This window comes from Cicer arietinum, chromosome 1 (assembly GCF_000331145.2).
Source record: "Cicer arietinum cultivar CDC Frontier isolate Library 1 chromosome 1, Cicar.CDCFrontier_v2.0, whole genome shotgun sequence".
Classification (NCBI taxonomy): domain Eukaryota; kingdom Viridiplantae; phylum Streptophyta; class Magnoliopsida; order Fabales; family Fabaceae; genus Cicer; species Cicer arietinum.
In genome coordinates this window covers 50,652,151-50,673,361 of record NC_021160.2, presented here as the reverse complement: position 1 = coordinate 50,673,361, position 21,211 = coordinate 50,652,151, and the positions used below count along the sequence as shown (strand labels likewise).

The following is a 21,211-nucleotide window of genomic DNA, read 5'->3' as shown; positions in this document are numbered from 1 at the left end:
ATTTATATTTATTATAGTTTTTTTATAGAAGTTATTGATAAGACAAAATTAAAATAGAAAGCATACTGAATAATGAGAGAATGAATTATATTAAATGATGGATAAGATTTATATAAATGAGAAATAACTAATTATTATAACTAACTATTGTGCTTAACTTGCATACCTACCTATCTAACATATTTGATAATATTTTAAACTTCTAAAATTTGCATTAATTAATATAAGATTTAGATTTAATTTTTATTTTTATTTATTTATCATTTATCAAATATTCGCTTTGGATCATTAATTATTATTTTTTTATTCATTTCCATCATTTATCTTTTATAAATGAAAAATGTTAGTTCTTATCATAATACCTTTTCAAATAATCGTATGATTATTATCATGGACCGTTAAGGTTTAATCTTAGATTGATTGTAAAGTTAAATGTGCAACTTTAATAATGATGTGATAAAAATACATTAAACTTTCGCCAATGCCCTTCATTTCAAAGAATTTACATATGTTTCAAAACTCGCAAGAAGAATTTTTTCAAATACAAACTTATATCATTGAGTTATATTGATGTTTTTTTTTGTTTTTTTAAGAATGTTATAGAGGATACTTATTGATACTTGTTAGAAGGGATTCTAATGATTAGATGTCGTTATAATTTTGTTGTGTTTGTATCAAATACTCAAATACATTGTTTATAAAAAATAAAAGATGAAATATTACAAAAAAAAATAAAACTAAAACAAATATTAAATAAAAGATAAATAAACAAAATTATAATTAAACCTTATATAATCACGACTGCTAAGATGGATCTATTTTCAAACTTCTAAAATTGAACTATGTATGCTAAGATTTTTCTTTGTGTACTTTGTATCAATACTATGACTTTTTAATTAATGTAAACAATTAATTAGTTCAAAATCAATGACTTTCAGGTGATTTTTTAAAGATGTTTGCATTTTTTCTTTTGAGGTGAAGTCGATGTTTGTGTACCAGTTTATCACAATTCATTGTTATGATCAATATGAAGACAAAATCAAGTTGATGATATCACAATTATAGAAAATCCGATTAGTGGTAGTATAATTTTATTTTGAGATAATTCAAAAGACTTATCTATATTAAACAACTAATTAATTGGTTATGATCTTTTTAAAAAATTAAATAGTTCAAAAAGTTAAAATTTAAATTTTAATTAAAATAATTGTTAGTAACACTTTAGTTATTTAATTGTTAAAATCTATTTTCTTTATAATCGAACGCATGATATTTTGGTTGACATGAATTGGTAGAGAAAAGTTCCCGTTAAGAGGAAATAGTAATGATAGTTAGAATAAAGAGAAGGAGACAGTCTGTGTTTGGAGTGATAGATGACAGGCTGACTAATCGAATAGGGCCACCACTCCAAACAATAATTAGCCATAAATATGTCTTGTTATTCATTTTCCACCCACTCTTCTGACATCGACAACAAATATGCTACTCATATAATGTTTTTAAACAGAATCTTATATACTATTCAGAATAAATAATAGCTACAAAGGGTAGGGGTGGGGTATCATAATCAATTAATCACCACAATTCAAAATTCATTTGTATTCTATGCCGCCCACCCTTTGCGGTTTCATTTTGCTTCTCATTTCAAAAATGTATAATTTAACATTTTCTATGTAAGTTCAGTAAGGACTTATCATTTCTAAATTACTTTTATATTGATAATTGATATCAAAATGAGAGTTATATATATATTTTTTATGTTATATTAATAAAGTAAGTTGAATTAAATTGATTTCATGAAATATATTAATATTATTAGATGTTATTATAAAATTTTATTTTATTAAAAAAATGGTAAACTTAACTACTATTAACTCACACAATAAGAATATTTCGAATTTAAATTTAAAATAAAATATATAACATAACAATATCAACATTTGTTAGTTGAACTAAAATTTAAGAATTAATGTAAAATTATTTTATATTCATAATAGTACATACTTCATTTTTTCTTAGTTTGTAACTTAAAAGGATTAAACATTAAATTATATAGTGGAAATATATATATATATATATATATATATATATATATATATATATTCTTAAAATTATGTTATCTATATATTTAAGTAATTTCAATTCATATTCTCTTTTTAGTATTAAATATAAATAAAATCGATCAAATTAAGAAAGTTGATGTAAATACATGAACTTTTTCAAAATACAAAATAATTGTTTGCGAAATGAATTTTCATTTTCAAATGCAATCAAATCAATGACGCTATAATTTGGATTAGAAAGTACACGTGTTGAACATTTGTAGGCCAATTTTATGATGAATAAGAATTATTTGTTTGCATGTGTAAGATGAGAATGACTCTTTTGATGGTCGGTGGCCCCTTTCATACTTTACAATTTCATTAGCTTATCTTTGCTCTTCAGCTAGCTGAAAGGCATTTTCTTGTTGGTTTATGATGAATAATAATATGTATGTTTGTAATTTTTAAATTTTTTATATTAAGAATCAATCACAACGGTTAATTATTAATTTTTTTATTTTCATCAAAATCATCTTTAAATTTATCTCTATAAATAACTATGTATTGATAATATAATTTTTTTTTTACATCATAATACATAAAAATTCAATTCATTGTATATATGCTTATACTTGCTCACTAGGACTGGGATTACTAATGTTTATGATCATGGACTAAATGCACCTCAATAATCTTTTCACCGTCCAATAATTCCTTCCTTTTTTAACCGAAAATATGTATGTTCTATTTATTAACTATGATATAAATCAAATATGTTAACAAATGGTTTTACTAACATATGCTCTTAATTAGGGCATATATTATGGAATCAAAAGTATAAATTTGTTGGAAAAAAAAAGTAATCTTCTACAGTGTTAAATGTACAAGTTTCAAAAAGTGAAAATTTCTATATTTGATATTTTAAAACATGTCTTTAGAACATAAGTTAATATTTTCAATTAATAAATAAGTCCTGCAAGTGGATTTCTTGAAATGGAGTTTGCTTCAACTCCAATTTTGAGATGGTATGTGAGCTTATTTTAAATTTATTTAGTCTTCCATTGTCACGCAACCTATACCGTCCTTGTGAAAGTGTATTTGTTCACGAATATAATTATCATCGATTTATACTTCAAATGTCTAATTCTAAATAGTAAAAAATAGTAAAAGGATTTTACTAAAAATCACACTAAATAATGACATGACTTAAATAATAATTATGAAGTTACTATTAGGCCGCTTGAGTTACATACCCTTCATATGTTTTGGCATAGGTGGCAGACGAAGTGTTGAGAAAATATTTATGTTGATAATTTCACATTAAATAGTGATAAGATCTAAATAGTGATGATCAAACTCCTATTAAGCACCTAGATTGTACACCATATGTTTTGTCACGTTCGTAAAGAGAGTGTTGAAATTCTCATATTTGATAGTGATATGGTTTAAATAGTGATTATATGTGGTAGAGATCACTAACACTGTGAGCTGATTTTGTGGAATAGAAGCATGATCAAAATAAGATTTACTAACTTTAAACCTAAATATAAATTTGTTTATAGTATTAAATTTGTTGATAATCTAAATTGTTTTACTAGTTTACGTTTGAAGAGAGATAATTAGTTTATGATTTTATTATAATATTTATTATATATTGTAGAAAAATGTAGCATAATTAGGGGTAAGTTTGTAAAAAAATAATTAATGTAATTGAAAAGTAAAAAAAAAACTACATAAATATTTGAATATTGATGTTTTAAAAGTTTAAACATCAAATTATTTTTCTTCATTTTGCATGTATATGGAAGAGAGAATTGGATTTCGTGCCGTTATAGTATAATGCGGTAATCGATATGAGTCGACAAATTTCTAATCAACGATCACGATTGTTTTAAATTAAATAATATTAATAGTCGAGATTACAAAGTGCATGAAATTCAGGATCGTGGATGAGGATGAAATATAATATTGAAACAGGAAACCGAAAGCCGAAATGAAAATAGATATTGTTATTATATACGGTTTGAAGTTTATGCAAGTAATTACAAATTGTGGCTTCACGAGGGTTGCAAGGACATTAGTTAATACCATTTGAGTAAATTAATTTAGGTATGTCCAGATAAGTTCATCTGGCAAGCAAGTCCTTTGTCATCCAACAAAAGTGACAACTACTTTTCCTCTTATTTTAATCATATCAACCATTACTTAATTCTTAAAACAATCATTGATAGCTTTCTTCCATTGTCAGTATAATATTTTCAAGGATATATTTTTATATATGCTAATTATTTCTCAGCCACGAATATGGATAATGCTTGAATATTCTACCATGCCGTAGTCAATTTTTTTGATTACGCTACAATATATAAAATGCATTTAAACTTAAGTTTTAAACAAATTTTATAACTTAAGTTTTGTGTTTTAATAAATATATGAAATTTGAAGTTTGAAAAAAACAAAGAATGGGATGGACCCAAAAGAAAAGGGATGACGAGTCGTTGGGTCGGGTAGTAGCCACAGAGTGGGTGGGTCCTTGCTAGCGAAACCAAGCTAATAATGGTCGGCAAAAATAGTATAACGTTAATAATGATGTTATTTTTGATATATACGTACAAACAAAAAACTTTATAATAAAAAATATAATTTAATTTGTTTGTATAATAAAAACTCAATTTAATTCCATAAATACCAATGTTTGAAGTCACTCTTCATTCCACAAAAATAGCCACCTAACACACACACTTGCAGAAGAAGAAAAAAATGGGAAAAGATGTTGAAGTTCAAGAACAAGGTGGTGAATATTCAGCTAAGGATTATCAAGATCCACCACCAGCACCTTTGTTTGATCCAGCAGAGTTAACAAAGTGGTCTTTGTATAGAGCTGTGATAGCAGAGTTCATAGCAACACTTCTGTTCCTTTACATCACTGTGTTGACCATTATTGGTTATAGTAGACAAACTGATACCACTATTACAGGTAACACTGAATGTGATGGTGTTGGAGTTTTGGGTATTGCTTGGGCTTTTGGTGGTATGATCTTCGTCCTTGTTTACTGCACCGCCGGTATCTCTGGTACGAATTACCATACTCTTTTTATTTTCAAGTCAATTCAGCGTAATAATTTCACTTTGTTAATATTATTAATCAATTGTAGGAGGACACATAAATCCAGCAGTGACATTTGGGCTGTTTTTGGGACGCAAGGTGTCTTTAATAAGGGCTGTACTATACATAATAGCACAATGTTTAGGTGCAATTTGTGGTGCTGGTCTTGCAAAAGGGTTCCAAAAATCATACTACAATAGGTACCATGGAGGTGTTAATTTGGTGTCTGATGGTTATAGTAAAGGCACTGCTTTGGGTGCTGAAATTATTGGTACCTTTGTTTTAGTTTACACTGTTTTCTCAGCCACTGATCCTAAGAGAAGTGCTAGGGATTCACATGTTCCTGTAAGTATCAATAAATAACCTTTTCTTTCTTTCTTTCTTTTCTTAATTTGTTACTTATTTTGTTTCTTAATTATGATAAAGGTATTGGCACCACTTCCTATTGGATTTGCTGTCTTCATGGTTCATTTGGCAACAATCCCTGTTACCGGTACCGGAATTAACCCTGCTAGGAGTTTTGGACCCGCTGTTATCTACAACAACGACAAAGCTTGGGATGATCAGGTAAATTAATATCTTAATTTTCTATTTAAAGGGTTAATTAATATTTTCTTGATGTTAATCTTGGTAATTAATTGTTGTTCAGTGGATTTACTGGGTTGGACCATTTATTGGAGCTGCAATAGCTGCATTCTATCACCAATTTATTCTAAGAGCAACAGCAATAAAGGCTCTTGGATCCTTCAGGAGCAACCCTTAATCAATTCACCTCAATTATTATCACTTGTTATTGTCCTCTAAGAATAATAATAATAATAATAATAGTAGTAGTACCATATAATTCAACTCTATCAATCTACTGTTCCCTGTTGGAGTTTTGTCCTCTTTTTTTCATTCCATGTTCCTAATGGCCTTATATGTTTGGAATCATTGGTTTGGATAAAGAAGCCAAAATTACATGGGGTCCATAAATTGTTGATAAACATGCTTATGTCTAAAGCCTGTATTTCTATCCCTTCCTTTTACCCTTTAGTTTTTTGTTTTTATTTAATTTTATCCCTCATGTGTTATCTTTTTTAATTTATGTGATATGATATGATATGAGATGATGCACTCTCAATCCAAATTTTCATTTTGGTTTTATTTGTTTCTTTAATAAGTGCTCTGTTTTAATTCAATTATCTTTTGCTTCCAAAAATTGCTTATTACTTTATCACTCATTTCTTGTTTGTGTTTCTAAAATTCAACCTAGCTTTAGTAATTGAGATCCCACACCAAATTATTGGGGGTACTTTCTCATAACTGATTAACTAGTCTTAGCTGTTTATTTTTATTTTACTCTAGAGGTCACAATCATACAAGGAAATACATGTAAATTTCACTCACGAGGCTTTACATGTGTCATAACCTTAATGGCTAAATCCTGACAAATATTTTCTAAACATTTATTTAATTATATAATGTATGATTGGATGCTTAACGTGATTATAATAAAAAAGGTTAGCATCATTATTAAATTATCATTGACGTCAAAATCTTCTAGCTTATATTATATTATCTAGCTGATACCGTATCAAAGCAGAGAAGAGAGAAAATAATTTCTGAATAATACTTCCATCACTTTCATTAAAATAAAAATAGTAATTGCAATTGATCTTGAAATAAGACTCAAGGTGAGTTTTAATACAAGATAATAATCTAACCAACTAACCTAAATAACTAACTAAGCAGACTAATAGCAACAGATAAACAGACAGAACCAGAACTAATTATCTATGCTTAATAACCTAAACAAAAAGTGACATGTTGAAAATATACTTAGCAGTAAAATGCAATTATAATGTTCATGGAAATTGTAGAAAATATTATAGTGTTTTCTTTGGACATAAATAACAATCATAATTAAATCGACAATGTAAAATGCGAATGCTACTTTATGGACCTACTTGATAGGTTCTGTGGTAAGACAATTTCTCTTCCCTTCAATGTATTTAAATATATGTTTGAATTGTTTAACAAAAAAAAAAAATAAAAATTTGAATTGATTAATTCAAATACACGTTGAAGGAACTGTAAGTCCATGTTAAGAGATCTAAAACAGAACAATGGGCTTGGGCTTCTCGAGTTCTGGAGCCCATATAGTGGCCTTGTCTACAAACAAATTGAAACTTCTAGACACACCATTTTCACATATTTATCTTCTGCAATTTAATTTTTGACTTAATTGTAGTTTTAGTCCCCCTATTTTTACTGACTTATAAAATTGATCTTCCTATTTCAAAAGTCGACAATTTTAGTTCCTCCATCTGATTTTTTAACTAAAAAATAATGACGTGAGATGTTTTAAATAACGTGACATGTAGAATGATTAACATTTATGAAATTAGAATAAAACGTCGGAAAAATTTAGTTTTCAACTTATTTTTTATTTATTTATATTTTTAATTTAACTAATGACATATGAATAATTAATGCATCTAGATGATTCTATATTATAGAATTGTATGTCATGTCATTAAAAATATGTCAAACCGTCATTTTTTAGTTAAAATTAATATGAGAGAGATCAAAACTGTCGACTTTTAAAATAAGAGGACCAATTCTGTAAATTGGTAATAATAGAGAGACTAAATTGCAATTAAACTTTAATTTTTTGTGGAAACAAACTTGTGTTATTTCAATGTGAAAAACATCCAAAACACAAGGAGATATGGAATCAAAGAAATGGGGGTATGAACAAGTACATTAGGTTCAATGTTTTGTCCTTCTTTGTTGAATGTTTTGCTCCAACAATTCACTACATGTGTCCATTGTCTATGTTTCAGTTAGATAGTTTGCGAAACCAAGCTGCCGCGATAATCACATTGAGGTTCAAAAGAGCTAAACCACCTCTTAGTAAAGATAGATATGAGAGCATGACCACATAATCTAATTCGGTCTTCTAAGCGGTTTAGTTCTTACTTAATTACCTAACTATTACATAATTAATTAATGTGTATAATATTTATTAATCGGTCTACACAGATGCAGGAAGAGTGACATGATTTGTAATTAACATCATATTTATATAGTGGAGTGAGGGTGCATGCGTTTGTGTCATTGCAATAATGTGGCATTGCACTTTGCTGCTCCTCTAAGTTAAGATAAGGTTACCCCATGCTTCAATTGCTTTTCATTTTCCACGTAGCGACTAAGCAAAGCATAAACCTCCTCATTACTATAATAATAATAATATTATCACTTAAGCCACCTCCTCATAAGCAATTTATCACAATTCATTACTGACACGTGAATAAAAAGACCACGAGAAGGGGTGAATTAATTCGTATTGCACATGCATTGAGTAAGGCACCAAGCACACACAGCCCCTACTTACTCAAATATATGAGCATCATTCTTAAAGCCACTTCAATGTCGACAACCCAAATAATGTACAACGTTGTGATCATAGGCTATATGACATTTATGTTCTATATAGTTATAGTTGTTCCAATCAATACACTACTTTAATTGCAAACCATTTTAATAGGAGCTTATGCCAACAAAGAAAAAGATCATGGAAAAAAAATCCACATGGATAAAGGATTACCAACTCAATTAGACAAAGAAGGTTGAGTGGCTGTAGAGATGTCTCAAATCTAAAGATTAGTTGTTAATTGGAATTGGAATCTAGCAGTAGTTAGAGTTGTTGCATCTGTTACATAATCAAAATGTACAAGTGCCAATTCATGAAATTGTGGTGATTCTTTCAAATACCAAAAATGAAAAACTGTTGGATTCATTGATCAATATGTTTAAATGTATTAAAGTTTAATAAAATATTTATATCCAAGGTACATTTAGTAGTACTACTATATAGAATTACAAAGAGTTATTAAATGTTGAAGTTGGGGTGTTCTTAAAGCAAAACCAATAATTCTGTTCCCCATTCATTAGCCTCCTTTTCTCAACACAAAAATTCATGTCCAAGGAACAACCACTCCTTCATAACCTTAAAACATTATAAAAGCCAATTCAACCCACCCCACAAATTTATCATCTCAATACTTCTTCTACTTCCAAGTGTAAAAACAAAAACAAAAAAATGAACAATCTCATTGGTTTCTTCCTCATTTCTCTACCACTTGTCTCAATTGTTATAGGTCAAGAAAGAGCACCTCATGGACTTGTTTACCAAAACCCTGAAGCATTTTCACCCTCAGCATATGAATTCTTTCATCCCAATTCACATAAAGTTGATCCATGCACTTCATCAAAATGTTCACCCCTGCCTTTAGCTGTTGAAGCTACTCAAATTCATGAAAGCAAAGTCTCAAAATTAGACAAAGGCAGGACAAAATTGGGAGCCGGCGGTGTAGCTGGCATTGTATTTGGTCTTGCCTTTGTCGTGCTTTTAGCCATGAGTGTTTATCATATAAGAGTTACTCGTAGAGCCAACGTGATCAGAGCCAAAGCTAGTGATAGTGTTCAACTAGATGTTTAACGGGCCTTTGTCTTATATATAATTATTTCAAAACCTTATGGCATATAATTAATTTGTTGTCCCTCTAGTTTAATTAATCTAATATCTTACATTTGATTAGTTCCATGTTTTTAAGTAGTTGAATTTGACTTTGGTTAGTCAATGTATCTATGGTTAGTTTCAAATTTGGATCTTGTTTAACAATCATCAATGTAACGCATTTTCAATTTTCTTTTAGTTAATTGGATTATCTGAAATAAAGAGCACATGAACAACATTTAGAAAGCAACATATGATATGAATAATGCAGGAAAAGCTACATGGGTCTCTGTAACTAAAATATTCTTTGTATTTGGACATGTCTGCTTCTTAGAATTTGAGTTTTGGTTGGTATGTTGAAAATTATCTACACTAATAAACATATTTTTAATACACTCATCACGTTTTTGGGCGAGACCTTTAAATTTTAGAGCGTAATTTAAATGAGTGGTCTTATAGTAATCACTTGATAACATATGACTAACGAATTTTGTTTAAACTCTGATACTATTTTAGAATTTGAGTTAAACCTACAAAACCGATCTGTAAAGTAAATAATATTCTCTACTTAAAATCACATTTCCGAATCATATTTCATTCAATAAGAGATTCTATTAACAAATATATTGTTTATTCATAGGTCAATAAAATCAAAGACTAAAGCTTGACATAATTTGCAATATTTTAAAAATGATTAAAGATTTTAACATGATAAAATCACTATTTTTTTAAAAAGTTATCTCTTAAAAATTATTCTTACAAAAAAATTCGCAAAATAACTATTTATTTTAATTATTTTTTGAAATTTTATTATCTAAATAAAATTGTAATTAATATATCAAATACTTAAAATGAAATTTTAAAATAAACTATTTAAATTAATTTTTCATTTGAAACTTTATTTTTAATTTTTTATAAATAAACTAGTCCATTTTCAGATAAAAATATCATTTTTTAAATGTGTGTACTTTTAAAGTTGACTTTAAGAGAAGAGATTGGGCTATAAATTTAAGTATTAATTATGGCCGCTCTATTCATTTAGTACTAGCCCAACTGTATGGACCGTGGGCTATAAGTGGACTACGGTATCTATTACTAGTATAAAACCTCACAAAGTAAAAAAAATAAGAATCATATAAAAAACAAATCAATTAATGTTATCTAAAGTAATTCGTGCATAGTATTAGTAATTTACAGCATATGTTTGACTCTTTTAAGTAACCATTGAATTATTTTGTTAATTTGTAAAACATCACCCGTCACACACTAGACATATCATCATTACCTATATTCAATAAATACAAATAAATTGTAAGATGTGAAGAATTGTTTTCTTCGATTTTTAAGACTAATGGATTTATGGAGACTAATAAGTAACATAATGTTAGGCTAATTTTAACTTGTTATTGCATTTCTATTAGTGCTGTTTCTTTTATGTTAGTTTTCTCTATAAGAGACAACATTGTGTTAATCAACTTCTAGTTTAGTTTTGGGCTTTAAAACATGTAATTTACAAAAGAAAAATGCTTAAAATTATAAAGAAGATTGGCAAGAATAAAACACAGCTTAATTTGATTGGTTATCCACCCATGATTTCAGCTTAATACAAACTGAGCCATTTCAAGTTTTCTTTTCAAACTGTCATGTACCAATTTTTGCATTTTGTTGTCATGCTTCTTTGAATTATATATCATAGCTCTTTACAAAAAAGTAAGTTCAATATTTTAATTCAATCGTTATGTTATGTGTTAAATAGGACAAATGCTAATTAGTCCCTTAAAAGATATTGTTTAACAAACTTAAAGTGAATTTTATGAGAACTTGTACTTTTATTATTACATTGAGTAAGAGATATTTTTAACTTTTAAATAAATAATTATTTTGTTTGAAAATATATTTTTGAATAGAATTTTGTTTGGAAACTTTAAACAATACCCTTAAGATATTAGCTATACCCATTTAAATAATAAGGAAGTGGCCTGAAGAATTTGTTTTCACCCAAAGAAAACAAAAGGGTAGATGGTATGATACAAAAGAGAAGAACCTTTTTACCATGTGACTTCCCTGCCAATGGCAATGATGGCCAATTAACTTCTGCAAATTTACAATCTATTTTTCTCATGTGACAAGCTTTCTCCTCTGCTCAATTTTTTTACTAAATGGTCCCCCACAAACACCTCCAGTCAGCATCATGCATGCAATGCAACAGACAGACAACTTCATTCAAACCAAATGTCCTATGGTCCTTTTTTTATAAGTACCAAGGATGTTTCTCTCATGTGTCCATATCCTTCAATTCTTCTTTGTTTTGTCTAATGGATACTATTAGATTATGCACAAGTTTATTTGCCACCCCTAGATCAAGAAGAGTCATCATATCTCATTTGGTCCAATTGTAAGATTTGTCAATTTAATGATGAAAACAACCTTATGCATGGTGCCAAATTTAATCCACTTGTGCATAATAGAAATAGCCTCACAAATAACCATTAATAATAATCAATTATACTACATCACCACATTTTCTCATATTGTTACCAAATACACCACCTTTTCATTCTCAAATCCTTCCTGTGAAAAAGAAATATAATAAAATTAATAATTGAAATATTGATTTATTTGGTAAAAAATTAGTTTAGATATTATTTTTTTAACTATCAATTTTGTTTATATTTTATTCCGAGGAGTAATTACAAACCGGAATAAATGCATAAAAAATTGATTAATCTCATACGTAGAAGCTTAAAATTTAGTGTATAGTCACAAAAAAAGATCCACCAATTTTTATTGAGAATAATATACCTAAATACCTTTAGAAGATTTTATTTAAATATAGATAAAATTTAGAATAAGATATCATTAAAGATTCCTATTTACAAAATATATCGTATATAATTTCGATTATGGAAATACACAAGCAACAAAAGTAATATGTGAAAGACTTTATTCAAGTAATATTGATAGTTGTAGTGGCTGCTATCTGTGAAGTGGGAAACTCTTTGCCCATTGCCACCAATGCTACTATACATGTGTCATAACACTTTTCAATATTAAAATCCAAAAAATTAAAAAGATATAGAGAAAAATATGTTCATTGGTTTTCAGGATTCGAAGAGCATGCAATGTACTGATGTACAAAGTCTCTCTCTCTCTCTAATGTCTCCACTTTTGGATCAGGATTGCATGCAGTTCTACGGTCATTATTTTTTTTTATCGATCTTGATCAGACGATAAAAAAAAACAATGATCGCAGAACTGTATCCAATTTTCATATTATGCAATCTAAATCCCTCCACTTATCACAAACATATGAATGGCAACCTTTTCTTTTTCCACTGGAATAATAACACAACATGAATTATCATCATCAGAATTCTCACTTTCTAGTTGTACTAATTAGCCTCAACTATTTCTAGAGTTTTAAATTCTAAATTTCCAAAACTTATTTTCCTGACAAGGATTCTGTTTTTGGCTTTTGTAGTTTACCACTTTTCCTTGTGAAGAATCACATATATATGTATATTTTTTCTTTTTAGCTCTTCCCATATGGTCCACTTATATCATCTTCTGCTATCTTTTCACTTTGCAAGACAACAATGTTGTATAATGTGGAAAAAAAGTTTACATGATTTTTATGTTTTGCTGAATCTATTCATTAAATAAAAAGCTTACAAGTTTATGTTATGCTGAATCTATGTTCAATCTATGGACAGAGTAGTACAGATAGATAATGGGGCATGGAGTAGTTGAAAAGAATTTTCTTTTTCTTTCATAAAAGTGTTTGGAAAATGGAATTCACTTGGCTCAGTTTCTTCAGCTTTGCTTATATATATATATATATATTCTGGCTGGCATTTCCTTTTGAAAATCTACATTTTAAAAGAGATTCTTTTGGAATATTTTGGGATTTGGTATTCCATTTCCTTGCTTGGAAATTTTTTGTGGGCTAACAAAGTGCAAAACAAACCAAGCAATTCCACCTGTCCATTTCAATGAGGACAACCTGTTTAAAGTGTTTTCCAGCTTTTTTTAGCTGGATATATATATTTTTTTTGTCAACTTAGTCCTATGTTTGAATTTTCAAATTTTAGACTAATGAGACACAAACTATTAGTTACAGAGTTCAAGCAACTGTACAAATGAAATGTTTAGGGATACATAATACAATCGGTGTTTAAATACTACATTTCATATTACAAGATTACCTTTGAATTTCTACTATCAAATGCCTGTCCAAGGCCTTCTATTTTAATCACTTTTATATGTTATAATTACTTCTCTTAAGTCTAACTACTACTTAAGTACTTGTACTACTACATATTATCATTGGTAAATGTAGCTTACTTGAGAAGCATGCAAAGCGTGAGTTCAATTCTTTCTCAATTGCCACCTTTATATAAAGCACTTGACTGTCTAAAGTCTATTCCCCTTAGCTATTTCTGGCTAACAAATTGACTTCCATTGTCATTGTGTGATCTTTTTTTATTTTGTGGTCTCTCTCTATTATTGTATTGTATACTAGTACTTATTTTTTTCTTCTATTAAGCTTGACTAATTTTTATTTATCCTTGAAGATATTTTAGCCCCTTGAATAATGCATATATACATAACTTACTATGTCTCTAGAGGAGCTCATAAGAATTGAGAGTTTATTAAATCATAGTACTTAATTAATGTCTTGTGAAACAACTATATATAGGTGCAGATCAAGACCATTTGATTAATTCTAAAAGCAACAAATCGATACTTCAAAACTAAGAATTTCATAAGGAAGTTTATGGGGTGATGCACATTGACAATGCAATTACTATGGAGGATAAAGCTGCTCCAGCTCATAATGATTCAATTGTTATGTGGTAAGATTTTGTAAACATTTATTCTCCTATCTATTCATGAACAAGTTTTCTATGTCAAGAAGTATTTGAGAACTTTTGTAAAAGAATGAGAGTTTTCTAATTTGTTTCTGAAGTTCATGTGCTGCTAGCTTGGTATTTTCATTAATGCAAGTACACATTAGTCTTCAAGTCAAAATATAATAAGTTTCAAAATGGAAAACTTGACTGATTATAATTAATTACAGAATCACACATTTGTTAATTGCAGCTGAGGCTTTGTTAACTTTCAAGGGTTCATTTGCTGGTCCACATAAATTCAAATGCAGCATTGTGAAACAACCATGTCAAATTCAATGCTCTAAACTAAATGAACCAGGTGCTTTTTTCTCTAATTCTTCTGTAAGCTTCTTTTCTCTTCTGTCTCTTTGAATTTGTGTGTAGTGATTTATTGTTTGCACTAAGTAAAACATTGAGATTAAGTCTAGAATTTCATTTGTTGAGGATAATAAGATATTGATCATTATGTAGACACTTGTGTGAAAAGATAAATAGTATAACAAAAATGTCCACTTTTCACTTGAAATGTGTTGATTGAAAAGCTTATTCATAAGTGTGTTTGGATACTGTCTAGAAATGATCAAAAGTAGCTTTTGTGTAGGATTGAAAAATTGAAAATTTACACTAAGTTTCACATTAGTATTGTTTTTAAGTGTAAAAACATCAAAACATAAATCACTTCATTTTAAATCCAATTTTACAAAATCAATTCAATTCAGAATCACATTGATCAAACATTAGACACAAAAAACATGCTAAGAATATTAAGAAAAGCTCTTTACTATAGAAACAGGTGGAGTAAAAGCAAAGTTAGAAAGGAACATTGACACTCCAACACATAAAGAAGCTCAAGTTAAAAAACAAGGAGGAAGAAGGGCTGCAGTCATAGTTGGTGGCGCCGGTGCCGCCTTAGTCATCATCATTATCATTGTGGTGGTTATTTATATCTCCATGAGGTGTTGTAAAAGATTTAAAAGGCATTCATCTGATTCTGCTTCTTCTGTGCCATCTCAAGCTGGTAAGTTAATTTTAGTACATTATAAATTCTAATTATTAAATATCCACATATAGTTATGACTTTGACTTGTGATTATTATTCACTTTGTTGTGATTATTCATTTATGGTATTCTTTGTTGACAGTTGAGATGGGAAGAGTCAACAACTCACAGTATGTTAATGCTTACTATCCACATTATATGCAGCACACAAGATTGTTAACAATTTTGGAACTAGAACAAGCTACTGGAAATTTCAGTCAAAGTAACATTATAGGTGAAGGTAGATTTGGTTTTGTGTACAAAGGTTTGCTTCAAGATGGATCTTTTGTCGCTATAAAAAGGCGCTTATTTGCTCTAACTCGAGATTTTATCCCAGAGGTAAATATTTCTTTTATGAGAAGGAATCGAATTCAGTATTCTAGAATTTACAACACTCACATACATTGTGTACCAACCAGTTGAGCGTGCAAGACCTAGTTGTATCCCATATGTAAATATGTTTGCATTAATATATGCATGCAGTTCATTAATATAAAGTAATCAAATTTATATAGGTGGCATAACAGCCTTGATTCTCTTTGAGAGGAATATTTTATTAACAACATAACTTTCATATACTACTATGCTAAAGTTAGATTTACATTTTCAAAACAAAAAATGGTTCATTTGTCTAGTAAGTTGATTACTTTTAAAAAAAATGTGGTGGACAGGTCAAACAGATAGCTCACATACACCACATTAATCTTGTCAAGCTTATAGGCTATTATGAGGATAGCTATCAACAATTACTTGTGTATGAATATCTCCCTAATGGCAATGTAGGGAATCATCTATATGGTATTCTTTCCTTCTTTCTTTCTATGAAGTTTGTTTCACCACACACTTCATATCTTTATGATGAATTCATGTTATGCAGACAATGAAGGTTTACCTATTGGAAAGTTAGACTTGCGGCGTAGGGTATCCATCGCTTTAGGCGCGTCCAAAGGTAAATCCATCTTAGCGTCAAACTAATCTTTCAAGAAAAAATACAGACCTAATTAGTCCTTTTTATTTTTCAAGGATCAAATAGGTCTCCGTATTTTTTCTCTAAAAAACAGTTTGAGTCTCTACACTATCCTTTATTCTTGTGAAATTCAAACCAGTGAATTCAGTTTCTATTTTGCAACAGGACTAGAACATCTTCACAGTTTGGTCCCTCCTTTGTTTCACAGAAATTTTAGTACAAGAAATGTTCTGTTAGATGAAAATTATACTGCCAAGGTTTCTGATTATGGATTCTGCAAATTGCATACAAAATTTAATCAGGCAGGTTCATCTTCAAATGTTGATTGCTTTCATGATCCAGAGTATGCTACAATTACAACTTATTCTTCAAAGAGTTATTAAATCAACTTTTGTTTTGGATTTTCATCTATTGATTTGAGTTACATTAGACTTTTTTTCTTTTTAATTTTTTTCCAAAGGTTGAGCTTATCAGAAAACTATTTGGAGCAAAGTGATGTATACAGTTTTGGGGTGTTTTTACTAGAGTTGATTAGTGGCTGTCAAGTCCATAACAGAAACATGCCAAACCCAGATGAAAATCTAGTATTTCAGGTACATCTATACTATACACATGCTTCCAAACTTGAAGAGATCTTGGATTTCATCTCTTTAACTTGTCTCTTAAAGCTCACTTAAACAAGTTTTACGTCAGAGCACTTTGATAGGTGGTCCACAGTAGATCAGTACATGAAAATTGTCCGCTACTTCAACTATGACTGATTTTGGCCTCCTAAAGTAAAAACTCACGACCGTCCTCCTTATTTTAACATTTGAAAGAGTAATCTTATCAATGTCATTTTGACAAAAAGAAGAGAACATATATGCAAGCCTTAAAACTCCTCAACTCATTTATTTTTGTAAATTCGGCTTTGATCATGTTAATGTCTCAGGCGTGAGACCAAAGAGGATCATGAAATTATACTTTTGAGGTGGCGTTATTCTTACTGATGTTTTAGACATTTTTCAAATATCAGTCCACGATAGACTACGTATCAAAGTAGTTTAATGTAGAATCTGTGTACTGAGATCATATCTTTAATTTGTTTTGAAGGCAAAAAATAGAAGTGGATTGGACAAGTTTGTTGACACAACACTTGGTGAGCAAGAAAAGAATGGTGGTAGAAGAATGATGAAGTTGGCTTTGGTATGTGTGGATGTGATTCATAGAAGACCATCAATGGCACATATTGTGCAAGAATTGGAGAGGATACAAAGAGATATTGCTCCTTTGTATTCTCAAATCAATGAGGAGATTGGTGTGGTGACTCTTGGGAGTGAGCTCTTTCAATAAGCCTCATTGTTGCAACCTTTTCTTGGTCATAATTGTTATATTATATAGGAGTATTTGTACTATGGTTATTGTTGTTGGTAGTTGGTAAAGTAATGATCATCCAAGATTCAATTGTAATTATTATTACTAGCAGAAAGAAGGTATTAACATGTCTACTAAATGTCTATTTTTTTCTTTGTTCTAGGTTTTACTATATTTCATTTTAATTTCGTTTGTTTATTTCAATTTTACAATGTTTATGTTATCTGAACTTAATATTGATTTTAATATTAAGAAGTGCTTTTAATGTTTAATATTTTACCTACACATATAAAATGTTATATTTAATATTGCATAATAGCATTTAAACAATTTAAAAATATGTTTTTCTCAAATTGTGCATAATATACATAAATTTTTTGTTTTAATTTTTTAAACATAAACATAAATGTAAATAAATCAATGTAATCCTTGATGTTCCTCAAATATTTAGTTTTTTTTACTCAAATATTTAGTGAAATTTACTTTATATACTATTATATACTTTCTCTATTCCACAATAATTGTTATATTTAAAAATAATATCTCAAAATAAATATCATTTTTTCAAATTTTAATTTTAAATTAATAACTTTTTTCAATTAATTGTACTATCTAAATAATAAATATTATGTGCATGGCTCTTAAGTCATTATTTTTTATCAATAATATTATTTAAAAAGTTACACTAAAGACTATTTTTTTTATAATTACCACTTTGTGGATATAAAGGTAATATAGTAAATTATTAAACATGATAATGGAAAAATTGTATTTATGATAATAGTTAATACACCAATTTGAAATGATTTAGTAAATTATTATTCTCTTTTTTTTAGTTGTCATTTTTTTATAGACAGTATAATAAATACCACAAATTTTTTTTATAATTGTGAAATTTTAGGTTCAAACTCAAAAAATTATGTTGACATTAATAGTTGAACGAAAACGTAAAGACTGTATTTATAATTATATCATTATTTATTTATTTAAATAATTTAATTTTAAATTTATATATAAAAAGATGCTAAGTTTTTGGTAACTTATTTTCTTTCAATTTTACTCATCACTTACATTATTTTATTTACAATTTTATATTTTCTTACTAATCAAACAAATTTTATTTTCTAAACAATCGTAAAATTTTGTAACTTCTATTTTTTATCGAGAAATTTACATAGTTGGGTTAATTAGTGCTTGTTTGTATATTAAATTAGTTTTGCACTAATATGTAATAAAATTCAAGTATTTTACTGTTATTCCATGCCTCGAACGTCGACTACTTATTATTACCTCTGTTAAGAAATATAATATTTCACAACATTGAACATAAATTCTTTAAGAAATGCATTGAATATCTCCCTATATCATATCATATGTTATAATGAATAAATTCAACATTTAATATTATTAATAATTTTACTTACCATAATATACACAATTTATATTTTAATAATAATGATAATAATAATAATAATATATTACATATTTTGTAGCATGTGTATTATTATTATTCTCATTTATTTTTATGTTTATTAATTAATAATTTTATATGTATTATGAATATAAAAGTTTATCATTATATTATATATATATTATCATGGTAAAATAGTAGTTTAATTGATAAAAATATAGTATTAAAATAATAATGGAATAATTTTATTGACATTTTTTCAAGCAAATGGGTCATTAAAAAGTAAATGGGACATTAGTGTAAAGAAAAGAAACTACTAAGGTTTGTAAGAAAGAAAAATTAACAACATACTACTAAGGAAAAAACCGAAAAGAGATTAATTGGAAATTGCAACGAATCTATGAAACGGCGTCGTAGAGGAGGTCATTTCCTTCTTATTTAGTTTAAAGTCAACCCCTTCTCACATCACAGTTATACACTATAGATCTCTCTCTCTTCGTTTTCATTTTGGTTTTTCTGTAACTGCAATCACTATGCGAATTCTCATTCTTCTCTCCCTCACAGCACTTCTCTTCTTTTCATCCTTCTCTCCCATTCTCTGCCAAGTAGAACTCGATGAAGATCTCAGCTTCCTCGATGAACCAGACACCGACACCTCACACCACCACCCCGACTCCGGCGAGTTCCTCAACGACGCCGATCTCGACGAATTTCCCGATCACGACGACGCAGAATCTTACAAACCTCCCGAGGTTGACGAAAAAGACGTCGTCGTTTTAAAGGATAACAATTTCACCGACGTGGTCAACAAAAACCGGTACGTCATGGTCGAATTCTACGCGCCGTGGTGTGGTCATTGCCAAGCTTTAGCACCCGAGTATGCTTCCGCTGCTACCGAATTGAAGGGTGAGAATGTAATTTTAGCGAAAGTTGATGCCACGGAGGAGAGTGACGTGGCTCAGAAATATGGTGTTGAGGGTTTTCCTACTATCTATTTCTTCATTGATGGAATTCATAAAGCTTATACTGGCCATAGAACAAAGTAAAAATTTGTCTTTACTTTTTCACTTTCATTTCAATTTTAATTTGCTCTTTCTTTCAAATTTATTGAATTTCTATTTTTATTGGAATACAGAGAAGCTATAGTGACGTGGATTAAGAAGAAGACTGGACCTGGTATACACAACATTACTACATTGGAGGATGCTCAACGTATATTGAGTTCCGAAACTAAAGTTGTTTTGGGCTTCCTCAATTCTTTAGTTGTAAGTATTACCATCATTTTTGCTCCTAAAGTTAACCATTTCATTTTGAATGGTATGTTACATTGATGTTTGCATATGATATTCATTGTGATGAAATGAGTTTGTGAGTAAATAGGAGATGCACGATCAGTGTAAATATTCAATGAGAATCCTATGTTCCACCAAATTACCTTACTTTTGTAAGGGTCTTATATTTTGAAATTGATAGGTGACATGGCAAAATAGTGGTTTCTCATTGGTTGACATGACCGTGTAAAACTGTTTTACACTATCAATTCAATATCACCGTCGGTGTATACCCATTACACTCTAAGTTTGTAGTAGTAAGGTCAATGAGCAAATTTCTTTTTGATGAAGCTTGCCATTATTGATTTGATTCTATGTAGTAAATGGAATAGTTGATTTGATTCTACGTAGTAAATGAAATAGTTGATTGTTTGTGTGTCACTTATCATGTGATGGACAATATGCAGGGTCCTGAGAGTGAGGAGTTTGCTGCGGCTTCACGACTTGAGGATGATGTCAATTTTTATCAGACTGTGGATCCTGAGGTGGCAAAGCTTTTCCATATTGACATTAATGTCAAACGACCTGCTTTGATCCTTGTCAAGAAAGAAGAGGAAAAACTGAACC

At 29.0% G+C, this 21,211-nt stretch overlaps 4 protein-coding genes across 7 annotated transcripts in view; all 4 read left to right on the top strand.

The window, feature by feature from the left end:
* Positions 1-4,706: 4,706 nt before the first annotated feature.
* Positions 4,707-6,294, top strand: LOC101513309 (aquaporin PIP2-7). Its single transcript, XM_004487054.4, has 4 exons — positions 4,707-5,115; positions 5,198-5,493; positions 5,575-5,715; positions 5,798-6,294. The coding sequence occupies exons 1-4, from the start codon at positions 4,803-4,805 to the stop codon at positions 5,909-5,911; spliced, it is 864 nt and encodes a 287-aa protein (XP_004487111.1). The 5' UTR covers positions 4,707-4,802; the 3' UTR covers positions 5,912-6,294.
* Positions 6,295-9,235: 2,941 nt separating this feature from the next.
* Positions 9,236-9,634, top strand: LOC101513632 (uncharacterized). The gene has a single exon (XM_004487055.4). The coding sequence runs from the start codon at positions 9,236-9,238 to the stop codon at positions 9,632-9,634; it is 399 nt and encodes a 132-aa protein (XP_004487112.1).
* A 3,267-nt stretch (positions 9,635-12,901) lies between these two features.
* LOC101513961 (probable serine/threonine-protein kinase PBL28) lies at positions 12,902-18,174 on the top strand. 4 transcript variants are annotated; one of them, XM_073367792.1, is made up of 10 exons: positions 12,902-14,014; positions 14,358-14,508; positions 14,756-14,863; positions 15,332-15,562; positions 15,686-15,921; positions 16,254-16,380; positions 16,460-16,531; positions 16,715-16,892; positions 17,010-17,142; positions 17,642-18,174. In XM_073367792.1, the coding sequence occupies exons 2-10, from the start codon at positions 14,451-14,453 to the stop codon at positions 17,879-17,881; spliced, it is 1,383 nt and encodes a 460-aa protein (XP_073223893.1). In that variant the 5' UTR covers positions 12,902-14,014; positions 14,358-14,450; the 3' UTR covers positions 17,882-18,174. The 4 variants fall into 4 exon arrangements, with proteins under 4 accessions (XP_073223893.1, XP_012570742.1, XP_004487114.1 ...); XM_012715288.3 differs by having other exon boundaries at positions 14,352-14,508; XM_004487057.4 differs by lacking the exon at positions 12,902-14,014 and having other exon boundaries at positions 14,036-14,508; positions 15,338-15,562.
* A 1,597-nt stretch (positions 18,175-19,771) lies between these two features.
* LOC101514720 (protein disulfide isomerase-like 1-4) overlaps positions 19,772-21,211 on the top strand; it is a 4,147-nt gene continuing 2,707 nt past the window's right edge. The window contains exons 1-3 of the mRNA XM_073366501.1: positions 19,772-20,355; positions 20,449-20,578; positions 21,052-21,211. The exon at positions 21,052-21,211 is cut by the window's right edge and continues 3 nt beyond it. Coding sequence (XP_073222602.1) covers positions 19,847-20,355; positions 20,449-20,578; positions 21,052-21,211 — 799 coding nt within the window. The 5' untranslated portion in view covers positions 19,772-19,846. The remainder of the gene's footprint in view (positions 20,356-20,448; positions 20,579-21,051) is intronic.